General features: G+C 46.4%; 1 protein-coding gene across 3 annotated transcripts in view; it reads left to right on the forward strand.

Annotated features, from left to right (window-relative positions):
* Window positions 1-14,748, forward strand: part of Usp43 (ubiquitin specific peptidase 43) — a 66,817-nt gene that overhangs the window by 34,309 nt on the left and 17,760 nt on the right. For 2 of the 3 annotated variants that reach the window (XM_075992107.1, XM_075992110.1), the window contains exons 9-13: window positions 4,012-4,115; window positions 6,145-6,222; window positions 7,003-7,129; window positions 7,218-7,566; window positions 13,700-13,858. In XM_075992107.1, coding sequence (XP_075848222.1) covers window positions 4,012-4,115; window positions 6,145-6,222; window positions 7,003-7,129; window positions 7,218-7,566; window positions 13,700-13,858 — 817 coding nt within the window. The remainder of the gene's footprint in view (window positions 1-4,011; window positions 4,116-6,144; window positions 6,223-7,002; window positions 7,130-7,217; window positions 7,567-13,699; window positions 13,859-14,748) is intronic. The other variant, XM_075992109.1, reaches the window with a different exon arrangement.

The following is a 14,748-nucleotide window of genomic DNA, read 5'->3' on the forward strand; positions in this document are numbered from 1 at the left end:
TGATGTTCACAAGTGAAGATCTAGATGAGAAAATAATTTTGTTTTAAGAAACCGAGCTCAAAAATTCAAGGAAAAATAATTTCTTATTTTGCCCCCCAAAATTTAAAAGCTTAAAAATTCACTGACTTTTGCCATAAAAGCATTGGTTTTTCGCTTCTGTGTCATGAACTGCTCTGGCAGGGAAGGTGTTGGAATTTTCAGGGTTTCATCCATAGTCTTGAAAATCTTGTTTGAGAAACTGTGTAATAAGAGCCTTTTAATGGGTTATACCAAATTATTTCATAGATAATCTGCCACATTGCTATTTCTTTCTCTCAAAGACAGCCCCATACGTTTGATTTAGGGTTCATTCCAAAGAACAACTTATTAAAGACCTTCACTATATTTGTCCAAACTTTTATGCCTAAAGGATTTTGTTCCTTATACCACAGAGCCGGAATTAGAAGCTAGCTTCTCTACAAGTAGGTCAGACTCTCTAGTAATAGTGGCAGCTATCCCCCAGACTGTGCACAGGGATTGTTGAAAGGAGGTGAAACCACTTTCATGTGGGCATTGATTCCAGATGTCTCCCCCTTCCCCAGCTACCCTTGCTCCTTGTATGTCACATGCATATACTTTTGCTTCTGTGCCCTACAGTCTTTCAATGTTAGAAACTAATCAAGCCATCTATGAGGCTAGCCGAATTCAAGTGCATCCAGCCTCAGCTCAGCTCTGGGTCCTTTTCCTTGTTGGTAAATGTGCAGCTGGGCATGACCTGCTCCAGGAATCATGTGCTCAGAATGCTTACGCTCTCAGGATAGCCCTCCTACTTAATCCATACTCCGTTTTTAAAATTTTCTGATTTATTTATTTATGTATATGTGTGTGCCTCCTTATCTGTATGTACACCACACATGTGCATTGTGTCGGGAGGCCAGAAGAGGGAATCATATCCCCTGCACTGGAGTTCCGGGTAGTTGTGAGCTGTCTCATGTGGGTGCTGGGAATTGAATCTAGATCCTATGCAAGGGCAGCAACTGCTCTTAATCAGTGAGCCATCTCTCCAGCCCCCATCCTTAATCCTTTTAACACTGTATTAAAGATTGGCTCCGCGAGGCAATAATTTGAAAAGAATTTATTCAGAGTTCTCAAAACGGAGCTGAAGAGATTAAGCGTAGTGAACATACATTGAAGGCTCGAAGACGAATCTGTTTAGCCTAGAATAGAGGACAGGAAAGTGTTCTTTACAAAAATGAGCCATTTGCTGAGAGAATTAATTTGCATAAATTATGGAAAAAAGACTTATCACTGCAGAAACATCTTTTTATGGTCTCCATGTAAACTCGGGTCTGAGCACAGCACTGTTTCTTTATGCGGGGTTGGCTGCCTCCACATAGATCTTGGGATCTGTCTAATGGATGGCCTCCCTGTGCACACAGCAGTGACAAAGGACAACTCTTTCTCCCAGACTGAAGGGAACATTCTTAGAAAGTGTACATCCTTCCATGGCCCCTGAGGTTAGCAGGCTCCAGCCATTGATTTGCTCTTGTCAAAACTATAGAAAGCCTTGGATCGACCATACATTGTAATTGTACATTTATTGTTGGTGGATACGTGAGGGGTTTTGTTTTGTCTTTTGACTATAGTCCAGGAGCTGGGCAAATTCCCTTGAAGTTCTCTGTCTAGACCACTGGTTCTCAACATTTTTAATGTTGTGACCCCTTAATACAGTTCCTCATGTGTGGTGGCCCCAACCATAACATTATTTTCATTGCTACTTTATAACTGTAATTTTGTGACTATTACAAAATTGTTACAAAATGTAAATATCTGATATGAGATGGTCTTAGGTGACCCCTGTGAAAGGGTCATTCATCATCAAAGGGGTCATGACCCACAGGTTGAAAACCATTGGCCTAGGCCCTTGTGCTGGTCAGTGTTATATCCCTGCATTTAACTCCACAGAAACTGGCTCAGGAAGAAGAAAGGCTCATAGACCTTAGAGTGTTGGGGGTTCAGAGTCACAGCACTTCCATGGATTCAGGTGCCATGAGAATGACAGGGGGTGACATGCTGTGGCGGGAACACATATGGAACAAAACCGTCACATCTCAAGTGTAGCATGGGATGGGGGAGTTGGAGAACTAAAGTCTCTTATGAGGATGCCCCAGTAACCAAAGGGCCTCTCACAAGACCCTCCCTCCTAATTGGCTGCCATATAGACGAAGTTTCAGTGAAAACAAACACGGGAAGACGAACAAGTGACATCCAAACAGAGCGACCCTCGACAGCATGGCTCTGGTTTATCCCCTGGCCAGCACATGGCTGCTGCCATAGCCACAGGAGCCCCTCACAGTTGTCTCAATGTGTTTTGGACCTCTTGGTCTTCTGAAGTGCTGGCCATTACTCTTTCCTGGAGTAATAATGCGTTCCTCCTCATCTCTTGCTAGACAGAATCCAACCTTCCCCGTGATTTTCAGATATCTGTCATCGGCTTTAATTAGAAGGAGATTTTTAGTGTTTTCTCATTGTAGCCAAATTCTTGAGTGACAGCTTTAAAAACTATATTTCCTTTATTTGAATGAACTATGCTGATTTTTTTTGGCAAGATATAGAACTTAACCATTCATAAGTAAATGTTAATTGCATTTGCCATGCTATGTAACTATTACTTCCATATTTTCAGCTTTTTAAACAATCCTCCTACAAAAGCTCTGTACCCATTTAATAGTGGAATACCCGTGGCATATGCTAGATTTCCCGCCAGATGGTGCCGAGATGGACCCCAGGGTACCTGAGATGGACCCTGAGGCCTTGGGCACAGTGAAGCTCTCTCAAGCTTAGAAGTTCAGGCTAAAGATAAGTGTGATGAATCACTAGCACATAGATGCTAAATTTCTTACTTCTTTCCTTGTCGTATTATGATCTCTGTGTAAGTGTGTGTGTGTGTGTGCAAGGGCATGACTTGTCTGTCAGACCCCGAGTCTGTTTAAGCTACCTTTCCATCCTACTCCTTCATTTTAAAATCTGGGTGAAATTGAGTTGTGTCTATCTACCACATTTCATTTATCCATTTATCTGTTACCAATGTGTGAGGTGTTCCCATCTTTTGACTATAGGAAACAATGTTGTGACCATGATTATTCAAACATCTTTGAAGTCCCCTGTGTGTAGTCTTTTAGGAGTAAAGCTAATGGATGAGATGGTAGCTGGGGGTACAACCTTGTGAGAAACTTAGAATCGATTGCCCCGGTACTGTTTTACCTCTTCTCACCAGCCGTGCATGTGGGTTCTGATTTCTCCACATCCTCCCCAACACATATTCCTCTCTTCTTTTAAAATTAGACTAGAGATAGAAATTCAGTTGTTATGGTGGGTTTAAATGACAGCTCATTGTGGTCTTGGGTCATTGGTTCTCATTTCCTATCTACAAATGGTAGTAACCATCTTCTATTGTGCTTTTGTTATCTGCATGTTTGGAGAAGCTCGTATTCAGATCCTCTGGCTACTTTTGAACCAACTTATTTGTTCCACTGACTTTTTTTTGAGGCATCTATAATATAAACATATCTTACATTAAGACTTGCTTCAATTTCAGAACTGCTAGAATATCATAGCATGTGTATATGAACTTGTTTTTGCACAACTGTCTCATTGTGGTGATGTTAACCATGTCCATAAAGAAGGTTAAACTACTTACCAATAATTAATTACGAAGAGACTTTACTTTCCACTTACTGTATCGGTATCTGCTCCAGTTAAACACTTGTTTCTGTGTATGCTGTGTTCATTGTGCAAGGGTTGCATTCAGTATAGCGAGCATGGCATTAGATCATTGTATTAAGAGACTGAATCTTCAAAGCAATGAAGCCTCTGTAGCTCTCTATTTTAAATACCAGCTATTAAGAGAATATTCAAAATACTCCAGGAAAAAAAGTGCTTGCCCTTTTGATTAATTTGTGTGTCACAGAGTCAATTGCTCAGCCCAGGGACTATGTGATGAACTGTCGCCTTCTGGTTTTGTCATGGCAGGACCTGGGGACTCTGTTCTCCATCCGGGTTGTGGGGCTCTCCTTGGCCTGCAGCTACTTATCTCCACAGGACAGCCGGCCCCTCTGTCACTGGGCAGTTGACAGGTAAGGGAAGGGATGGCCCGTGTTCCTACTGAGCTAGGCTTACCCAAGAAGTCTACAGAGCAGCAAAGTTACTAACAATACTAGCCGTTCTATATCAGTTCCTCTCTAGTTCTAGCCACCTCGTTGGGTCCTTAGACATGTTTTTCTCCTTTATTTTTCTTTTTTAACCCCATGTCCAACAATGGCCACTGAGAGATGAGGGAGCAATGAGATCACCAGAGATTAACTTGCTCATACTTACACAGTGGGTAAATGGAGAAGCCTGAGTTTACACCCAAATCGGTCTAACAGATGCACCATAATCATGTGTTTAGGTCATACTATGGACCCCAGTAGGAATGAGTGTCCTCTCTGAGGTGGGTGAGAACGCTACAGCTGGACCGTGGGTCCTAAACTGTAAAAGGTTGTGGACTACAGCTGGGGGATAAAGCCACTGTGGCACTGCCCTGTGCTTCTGCTTTCACGATGCTCCACATGTCTGTTCAACAGCTTGTCACAGTGCAGCCCCGTCTATACATCTTCAGGGCTGGTACAGTATCCACGGGCTGATTTTGCTCTCTACCAGTAATCTGATACCTTTGCTGACATTCCCATAGAGCACATTCCCATAGGCCTAGTAAGGGTCTCTGATTTCCTGCTGGGTCAGCTTGAGGTGCTGAGTCTAGAATGTTGAGATGGACCAGAAGGCTCTCCAGCATACTTTATTCCTACCCTCCTTAGCTGCTAAGTTAGGGAGAGAGGAGCCATCCATGTCAGCCAGGACCTGCTTTGGTCTGACAGGAAAAGGAAGCCCTAGGGAAGAAGGGCCCATGGCATTCGGTGGTGGAGATGACAGTTAACATTCCTCAACATGCACTCTGCAGGCTGGAACCAACCTATAGCGAGTTGTTACCAGGCCACGACAGAAACTTGAGAGGAAGCACCTAAGTACTTGAGAGCAGGAGGACAAAGCAATGAAAAATCTATTGAAAATAAGGGACGGAAATTGTCCTTTGTATGTTTGCTCTTACCGAGTACGCAGTCTCCTCTCACTTTGTGTCTTATTGAGTCCCGAACTTCCTATTGAATCATCTTGGTGACAGTCTTGTCACAAATCCTAAACAGTATTTTGGGTACTCAGCGACTACTTGTGCCTGCTCTTCTTGATTCAGGGTATAACTTCTACTCTCCACTTTATTCCTTCATTTCTCCAGCTTTTTCTGAAATGGGTGGAGCCCCAGTAGGTGGGAGGGGCTGTCGTTTGACTCACTGAGATTGTCAACACAATGAGGCTTTGGAAGCCTTTGGGTGGTGTGGGTGGGTTTGCAGGGATCCTTCTGCACTGTTGTTGGGGGCGGGTGTTAGTTCTCCTGGGGTGCCATCAGTATTGGCTTTGTGTGCACAAAGCTCATCAGGGTGTTCTTCTGACTTGGTGCTGCTGTGAGCCAGTACCTGACAGGAAGACCTTGAGGGAAGGAAAGATGGACTCTGTCTCATGGTTTCAGTCCATCGTGGCTGGCTCTGTTGTTCTGGGGCCTGTGGTGAGGCAGAGCATTGTATACTCGAGAATCTTTTTTTTAACTCATGTTTGACCGGAAACAGAAGAGATACAGGAAGAAATCAGAGATGTGGTACACCCAGTGACCCATCCCCCAGTGACCTACTCCATCTAAGCTTCCCTTTTAAAGAACAATGTTACCAGCTGTGGAAGACATTTCCTTTTCAAACCTTGCAATGTGTAACTTCCCTGTAAACACGGAAAAGACAGCTGGGCCTTCAGTGGAACAGTTAACTGTGTCCTAATAGCTAGAAGGACGCAGCTTCTGCATGGAGCTCCCACTTCCAGGGAGGATCAGTAGAGAGCGTTAAGGGGTAGCAAAGAACTAAAGCCTTCAGCAGACTTAGAACCCTTCAGTGTGGTTTTTAGTCAGTTTGGGGTATTTTTGTCTGGAACATTTCTCCAGAGAGGCATGGGGAAGCTGACTGCTGAGCCCTGAGAACTCTGGGAAGGAAGCTCTGTTTCTGACAGGTTTCCTCATTCTCTTCTCAGGGCTTTGCACCTCAGGAAGCCAGGAGGCCCTCCTCATGTCAAGCTGGCCGTGGAGTGGGATAGCTCTGTCATGGAGCGGTGAGTTAATGGAATTTTACTGCTATGGAGCTGGGCTAGGGCATGACTCTACCCACAAACGTTTCCTGGACGCAGTGTCCCCTAGTTAGTGTGTAAGATCCTGCATACACACCTTTAGTATGACGGATCCCATTCCTCTGAGAGAACTTAGAACTGCCTCTATAAATAACCACAGTGGGCACATGATCACAGTGGGTGATCGTGATGGGGACTGGTGGGGTGTTAGGAGTAGTAACCCTCATGTAACCCTCAGCCTGGGCCATGCATTGCTCAGAACACTTATTTCCCATGAGCTCTTGGCTTCATCTTCATCACACCCTATGGGGAAGGACTGTGAATTTATCACTACCATTGCCTGAAGGTTGAAACTGAGATGCACAGAGGTTAGGTGATGCACAAGTCACATAGCTCATACACACAGAGCTGGGGTTTGAAGCCAGGCTGACTGACTTGAATCCAGGCTCATCACTCTGCTTGGCTGCCTCTCACAGCACCTCAGCACACCAGCCAGACTTTGTAAGATGACTTGTTTCAATCCATCAGGTACTATGACTAGTGCTAAGTTGGCTTAGCCTAGAACTTGGTCCATTGAGGAGCTGGTAGGGGAGACAGGTGATTCTCTAAGAGTTAGTTGCAAAGTTAGGGGTGCAGGAGGTTTCAGGAACCCACGGAGAGGGTAGCTTTGCCTGTCTGGTGCCCGGCCTGGTTTCTCTGTGTGAAGACAGTGAGGTCCTTCTGGGAGGGAGAGCTCTGAATGCTGTGCCTTCTCCTTCCATCCAGCCTGTTTGGCAGTCTCCAGGAGGAGCGGGTCCAGGATGCAGAGAGTGTGTGGCGGCAGCAGCAGGCACACCAGCAGCCCAGCTGTACCCTGGATGAATGTTTTCAGTCCTATACCAAGGAGGAGCAGGTCCCGCCCTGGGAGACGGGCTGGCTGCCTTGTGGTGGGTTGGTTGTGCACTGTGGTGGTCTTACAGTCCTGATGGCTTCCTTTGCAGCTAGCCCAGGACGATGCATGGAAGTGCCCCCACTGCCAAGTCCTCCAGCAGGGTGTGGTAAAGCTGAGCCTGTGGACCCTGCCTGACATCCTGATCATCCACCTGAAGCGGTTCTGTCAGGTCGGGGAGAGAAGGAACAAGCTCTCCACGCTGGTGAAGTTCCCACTGTCTGGGCTCAACATGGCTCCCCATGTCGCACGAAGGAGCACCAACTCTAAGGCAGGGACTGGAACCTGGTCCTCCTGGAAGCAGCCGATCTGCCTCCCCACCACCTACCCCATGGACTTCCTCTACGACTTGTATGCTGTCTGCAACCACCATGGCAGTCTGCAAGGTGGGCATTACACAGGTGAGCCTTGCCATGCCTCTCTGCATGCAGCAGCCATAGCTATGTGAGTTGGCTGTAGCCAGAGCCTCAAGATGTCCCCAGAACTGGTGCTTCTTGAAGGCTAGCACTCTTCCTATTTACTGTGGTTGGTTTGTCCCCCACTGCACACGGGGGGGGGGGGGGGGAGGCGGGAGAGACAGTGCCTGGTCCCCTGGGAAGCTGGTGTTGACTCAGGATGATGGTTGCACTGGAGTTGGTAACTACTCGTATTTTCAGGCACAGCAGATATGGGAGGGTGAGTACCAGAGCCAAGACATGGTGCCTGCCTTCATTTATGATTCAACACAGAGTCTTACTCTGCAGGTTCTGCATCCCTGTACTCTGTGGGGTGCTTTTCATTTCTATTCACCTGGGGAATTTAGAAGCAGTAGACATACAGAGAGAGAAACAAACTGCCAAGTGCATCTCTCAGTGGCTTAAAGTTGTCCCTGTAAGTATTCACAGAGTTAGCATGACTGACCACTTCTTGACCAATGCCATTCCTTTGACTTATCTTAGAGGTCACAGAAGTCTGTAGGAGAGCTGTTGGCAGCAGCAGTTCAGTGTCCAGTGGGTACACAGTTGTGGAGGCTGATCCTGTGAGCCTCATGAGAGGTGTGGGATGTGCTCTCTGACGGCGTGCACACACTGCTGGTACAGTGCCCTCGGAGAGGAAAAGAGAGACGAGGACCTTGTGGGCGAACAGAGAAGGGTTGAAGGATGGGTCTTGACTGCACACAGAAGGTTCCAGTGGACATCAGGTGACTCTTGCGTTGCTCTGCTCTGCCACCGCACCCATTCTTCACAGCTGTCCTGCACCAGGTGAAGGGGCCGCCCGTTTCTGTCTGGAGGACCCTGTGGTTAGGTCCCCAGTCTATTTCTGCTGCAGCACAGATCCCGTGAGACCCATGTGTATATGCATTTGGAGAGGCATCCTTTCTGCTGTATTCACCTGGGATTTTTTTTTTTTTTATTTTCGAGACAGGGTTTCTTTTTTTTTTGTTTGTTTGTTTTTTTGTTTTTGCGAGACAGGGTTTCTCTGTGGCTTTGGAGCCTGTCCTGGAACTAGCTCTGTAGACCAGGCTGGTCTCGAACTCACAGGGATCTGCCTGCCTCTGCCTCCCGAGTGCTGGTATTAAAAGCGTGTGCCACCACCCGCCCGGCTCACCTGGGATTTTTTTTAAAATTACTTTTACTATTTTGAAATTAAAATATCATTATACTACTTGTCCCCTTCCTTTTAGTTTTCCCAACCTCTCTCATGTAACCCTGCCTTGCTCTCTCAAATGCATTCTTTCTTTTTCTTTGTGTGTGTGTGAATGTGTGCATGTACACATATATTCCTAGACACGTAAATGCAATGTACTTAGTCTAGATAATGTTAAGTATAAATATGATTTCAGGTCTGACAACTTGGTATTAGATAACCAACAGGACGGGATGTTCTCTAGGAAAGACTATTTTTTCTGCTCTCAGCTTTTCTTAGTTGCTTGTAGTTCTTTGTCTAGGGTTGGGGCCCTATGAGTTACTTCCTCTGTGTTATCCTGTCTATTGGTCTTGTTCTTGTTCAGGCAACCATGTGGTTGAGACTTCGTGGGTGTAGGTTCTCTGACATTTACATTTCCAGGAGACACAATCTCACAGCAGACTTTGTTTCTCTGGCTGTTACAGTCTTCCCACCCCCTCTTCCTTGATGTTCCCTGAGCCTTAGTGCAGGAGTTTTGTTGTAGATGTGCCAATTGGGGCTGGGTACCACGTGGTCACTTGTTCTCTACAGCTTGATTGTATGTGGTTTTCTATACTCCGTCTCTTGCAAAGACAAGTTTGGTAGATGGTGGGGGGGGGGGTGAGAGCAACTTATGTATGGGTTCAAGAATAGATATTTGGATGTTACGAAATATGCTGGTTTAGTAACATGTCAGTAGGAGGTTCTCCATACAGGATATCAGACAATCACCAACTTCTTCACTTTGAGGAGCACACCGTCTAGCTTCCTAAGAGAGGGCCTTGGAAGTGTGACATTCTGAGTCACTGCACATCTTAAATGCTTTGACTGCTACCCTTGACTGGCAGCCTGGTTGGAGATAAAGTTCTAGGTTGATAACCATTGTCTCATCGTCTTTGGACAGGGATGCTCCACAGAGATTGGAGGTGAGGAATAGGCTCTTGCTTTGGAGATGGGGTCAGCCAGTTTCTTTTTCTTTGTCTGGGATCTAATTCTTTCTGGGAGCTTTTAGGTCCTTTTACACACACTGGTGCCCTGGAATTTCACAGGCTGCCCCTTTATGTGGGTCTTTTCATTTACCAGGATTCAGGAGGCACTGTGCTTGCTCTTCAGTTCTTTACTTGTATTTATTTTTAAAAATTGAAAAAACATCTTTAAAAATTGACAACATAAAGAGAGACTTTTAGGTTTTACTCTATCACTCATTTTAAGCACAAGAGTTAAATACTGTACATATAATTCTGCAGCTAGATTTTTTTCACTTAGTAATCTAGCTTAGAAGTTTCCACCCTGGTATATAGAAGATTAGGGCATACACTGCTCATTCTTCTGCTTTGCAGTATTGCTTCTGTTACCTTTGACATGTGTCATTTCCTATATGACAAGCTGGTTTGGTTTTATTATTATTATTTTATTTTTTGAGACAAGGTTTCTCTGTGTGTCTTTGGCTGTCCTGGAACTCACTCCGTAGACCAGGCTGGCCTTGAACTCACAGAGATCTGCCTGCCTCTGTCTCTGGGATTAAAGGCGTGCACCACCAATCTGAGTGCCGGGATTAAGGCGCGCACCACCACCGCCCAGTATGTGACAAGCTTTCAACAGGGCAAAATCTCAGAAAGGCAGTAGCTAGCTAGCTGGTGTGTTTGTATGCTTGTGTTTGCATATCAAAACCAGGGCCTCAAGCATTGTAGGCAGGCTCCCTACCATTGAACAAGGCCCCCACTCTGGGTCTGCAGGCACCCTAACATTGAACAAGGCCCCTGCTCTGGATCTACATTTTGACAATTTCTGTAAATCCACCCTGTAGACTGGGCGTGTAGGAATTTGTTCTCTTCCCAGCAGTAAGAGAGTGCTTGCTTCTGGCTGTTAAGATAGCTCAGAGGCACCTGAGTTCAATCCCTGGGGCCCACATGGTAAGATTTCCTTAAGTTGTCATCTGACCTCAACATATGTGCCGTGGTATGGGTGTGTCTACATGTACTCATACAAACAAATTTTTAAAAATTAAAGTGTAAAGCTGGGTGTGGTGGCCCACATCTTTAATTCCAGCACTCAGGAGGCAGAGGCAGATGGATCTCTATGAGTTTGAGACCAGCCTGGTTTACAGAGTGAGTTACAGGACAGCCAGGGCTACACAGAGAAACCCTTCCTTTGAGGGAGAGAGAAAGAGTGGAACGGAGGGAGGGAGAGAGAAAGGGAGAGAGAAAGGGAGAGAGAGAGAGAGAGAGAGAGAGAGAGAGAGATTGCTTCCCTGGAGGAGAACTCACCACATCCTGCGCATAGACACCTTTGGAGTTTGTTTGTTTGTATTTTTTATTCATTTTACATTCCAACCACAGTATTCCCTCCTACCTTCCCCAAACTACCCCCCCCCACTCCTCCCAAAGCTTATGGACTCCCATGGAGAGTCAACAATGTCTGGTACATTAAGTGGGGGCTCAAACCCCTCCCCCTCCATCAAAGCTGAGCCTGGCATCCTACCAAAAGCTAGCTCATGCACCAGGAATAGATCCTGGTCCCACTGCTAGGGGACCCTCAAACAGACCAGGCTACACAATTGTCTCCCACATGCAGAGGGCCTGTTCAGGCCTATGCAGGCTCCACAGCTGTCAGGGAATGCGTGAGTTCCCATGAGCTTGGTTCAGCTGTCTCTGTAGATTTCCCTATCATGATCTTGACTCCCCCCCCCCCCCATAAGTTACTGGATGAAGGCTCTATGATGACAGAGTGTTCACCAATCTGACTACAGGGAAAGGCCAATTCAGGCACCCTCTCTACTATTGCTAGGGGTCTTAGATGAATCATGCTTGTGGATTCCTGGGGATTTCCCTAGCACCAGGTTTCTCCCTAACCCCATAATGGCTCCCTCTAACAAGATATCACTTTCGCTGCTCTCCCACTCCATCCCTCCTCCAGCATGACCTTCCTGTTCCCTCATGTTCCATCCCCCATCCCCTCCTCTCTGATGTCCCCACCCCTAGTTTACCCAGGGGATCTCATCTATTTCCCCTTCCCAGGGCGATCCATGCTTCCCTCTTAGGGTCCTCCTTGTGATCTAGCTTCTCTGGGGCTGTGGGGTGTAGTCTGGTTGCCCTCTGTTTTACATCAAGTATCCACTTATGAGTGAGGACATAGCGTGTTTGTCTTTCTGAGTCTGGGTTACCTCACTCAGGGTGATTTTTCCTAGTTCTAATGTGTTAATGGACCACATCTTTATTCATTCTTCAGTTGAGGGGCATCTAGGTAGTATCTGGGTCCTGGCTCTTACGAGTAATGCTGCTCCTTTGGAGTTTTGCCAGTCAAATGAGCGAATGACGCCTCAATTCTAGCCTCTCCCCTGCTGAAGAACTTTGTGCACCTCCTCTGTGAATGCCTCGCCCGTATCCTTGACTGTTTCCCACATGGCTGTTGTTAATGGTCTCCCTGTAAGACTGTGCTTACAGTGCCTTAGGTCACTTGTCTTGCAGAAGGCTTACATTTTGTTTTTCTAGGTAGCTGAATGGCCAATCATTTCTTTAAAAACTTGTGGATTTCGAGGTATGACTAGAAAGCCCTTTTCATGCAGGGCTATGAAGCAGTTGTTCTATGTTGTCTCCTGGGGCTTTTGAGGTTTTAGATTTTCACATTTAAGTCTGCGCTCTGAAGTTTCTTGATGTCCCCCCCAACACACCCCATGTACCAGTTGCTACAAGACCATTACGAATTGAAAGATCCACCTAATTCCATGAGGCTATGTTTTTGTGTTTGGTTCTATTTCTGGTCTTTGGCTTTTTCTCTTCTCATTGCCCCAAAGTCCCAACCTTTGCTTCCTTGGCCTCCTCAAGACTGACTCTACCCTGAAGCCACTTGGAGGCCACAGTCATCACATAGATCACCAGCATAGACAATGACACTTTGGAACATCCAAGAGTTTCAGGAACCATTTTACTGTGTCACAGTGGGCAGCTCCAGGCCTTAAGTTGAGGAGTAAAAACATCTCCTAGTGTGCTTTTCAGAATGGCTTCTGTGGTTCTGTGGATACTGGAGGAGCAATGCAAGCGAGAATTTCAGCCTGAGATGGTTTCTGAGAGTTCACACTGGATACTGACATGGTCTTCTAGACATAGTTTGGGAGTTCCGTTAGTAAGAACGGCTTTTGGATGGGGTGTGGCAAGAGGGGAAAGAAAAACAAAGATGAACTCCTGGGTGTTTAGCTGCAGTGTGTGCAAAGGTCAGCAAGCTAGAGCCCGAGGGACCTGTGGGTTTGCATAATCCGTAAATTTGAAAGGTTGTCTCCCTTCCTTCCTTCCTTCCTTCCTTCCTTCCTTCCTTCCTTCCTTCCTTCCTTCCTTCCTTCTTTCCTTCCTTCCTTTTTTCCCTTTCCTTCCTTTCAATAACATTTTAAAGATGAACAAGAACAAGACAGATGTAGCCACCTGTGTCCTGTAAGCTTCAGGATCAGTGGGCTTGAGTGCTGTGTATTGAGCTTGGAGGGCCAGGTGAAGGGTCACTGTGGCTGGTTGGAGGCAGTCGGGAATGGTGTTCATCTTTCTGTAAATGTTGGACTCCAGTCCTTAGGTGGGAAGAGGTATACTAGGGTCCCATTTTCCCTTCCATGGCCTTTTAGAGATGGGTGAGCAGTGGGTTTCATTACCGTCTAGCCTTGTCACGTGAGACTCTGTGTTAGAGGTGACTGTGCCTGATGAGATGGCATTGTGAATGCTCACTTTCCAGTGAGCACTCAAGTAAGATCTTACTAGCGGTGAAATTGCTGTCTTCTTCTGGTTTCCCAGAAATCAGTTCTAGCTAAAAATGGGTATTTTTGCCACCCAGCTTTAAGCATGTCCATTTTTGAATTTTGCTCATGCCTTGGGGCTCTAAGCATTGAACTTGGGGTTTGGACTTTCGCAGCCTATTGCCGGAACTCCCTGGACGGCCAATGGTACAGCTACGACGACAGCACGGTGGAGCCCCTGCGAGAGGATGAGGTCAACAGCAGGGGGGCTTACATCCTGTTCTATCAAAAGCGGAACAGCATCCCTCCGTGGTCAGCCAGCAGCTCCATGAGAGGTGTGTGCCACAGCTCAGAGGGGCATGGGGTTTGGAGGTCACGTGAAGAGTTCTGGGCCAGTGAGATGGCTCAGTTGTAAGGATGCTTACCACCAAGCCTTGGCAACTTCAGTTTGATCCTTGGAACCTGTTCCTGCAGATTTTCCTCTGAGCTCCACACATGCGCTATGGCACCCATGTGCATGGGTGCTCCCCTCCCTCTCTCTGAGTGGCTTGTGTTTTGAAGGAACTGGAATGCTCACTTGAGTATCCAGGAAGGTGGACAAGGATCCAAAAAGGAAGCTCTGTCTGCCAGTATGAAAATTGGGAGTTCTCTATTTCCTCAGCCAGTTGCCATATCAAGAAATGGGGAAAGAGTACATTCCTTTTCGATCTGGGGCGGCTGATGCACGTGGGAGTCTCATTGAGCCACATGAGATTAGCTGTGGGCCTTGTAAACCTGTGTCAATACAGTTAGAAAGGGAGAGGCAGGTAAGAGCCAGGGCTTTTCGAGAAAGTGTGCCTGCCTAGTGGTTCCCTGGTAAGTGATTTATGAGCCTCCACATTGTTTGGAAGTACGGGGAGAAATGTGTAACACGTTTAAGTGATTTGTCACACTCTGAAAAATAGTCATCCTTATTTTGGGGACAAAAGAGCATTACAGATATTCATCAGGACTGAATAGATGTCCCCTTGGGTAAGAACGCTTGCTGTGTTAAGTGTGAGAATTTATTTTAAAAAAGAAATCTAGTCTTGCCTACCTATGTTCCTCTGACCCCAGCACTGTCAGCAGTGAAGAGCCAGCCTAGCTCCAGGTTCACTAATTCACTCAACCCAAAGGGATAAGGAGGAGAGTGATGGATCAGGGTACTCAATGGTTTCCCCTGGAGGAGAGTGGTGGATCAGGGTAC

The sequence above is a fragment of the Microtus pennsylvanicus genome, chromosome 11 (genome assembly GCF_037038515.1).
Source record: "Microtus pennsylvanicus isolate mMicPen1 chromosome 11, mMicPen1.hap1, whole genome shotgun sequence".
Classification (NCBI taxonomy): Eukaryota; Metazoa; Chordata; class Mammalia; order Rodentia; family Cricetidae; genus Microtus; species Microtus pennsylvanicus.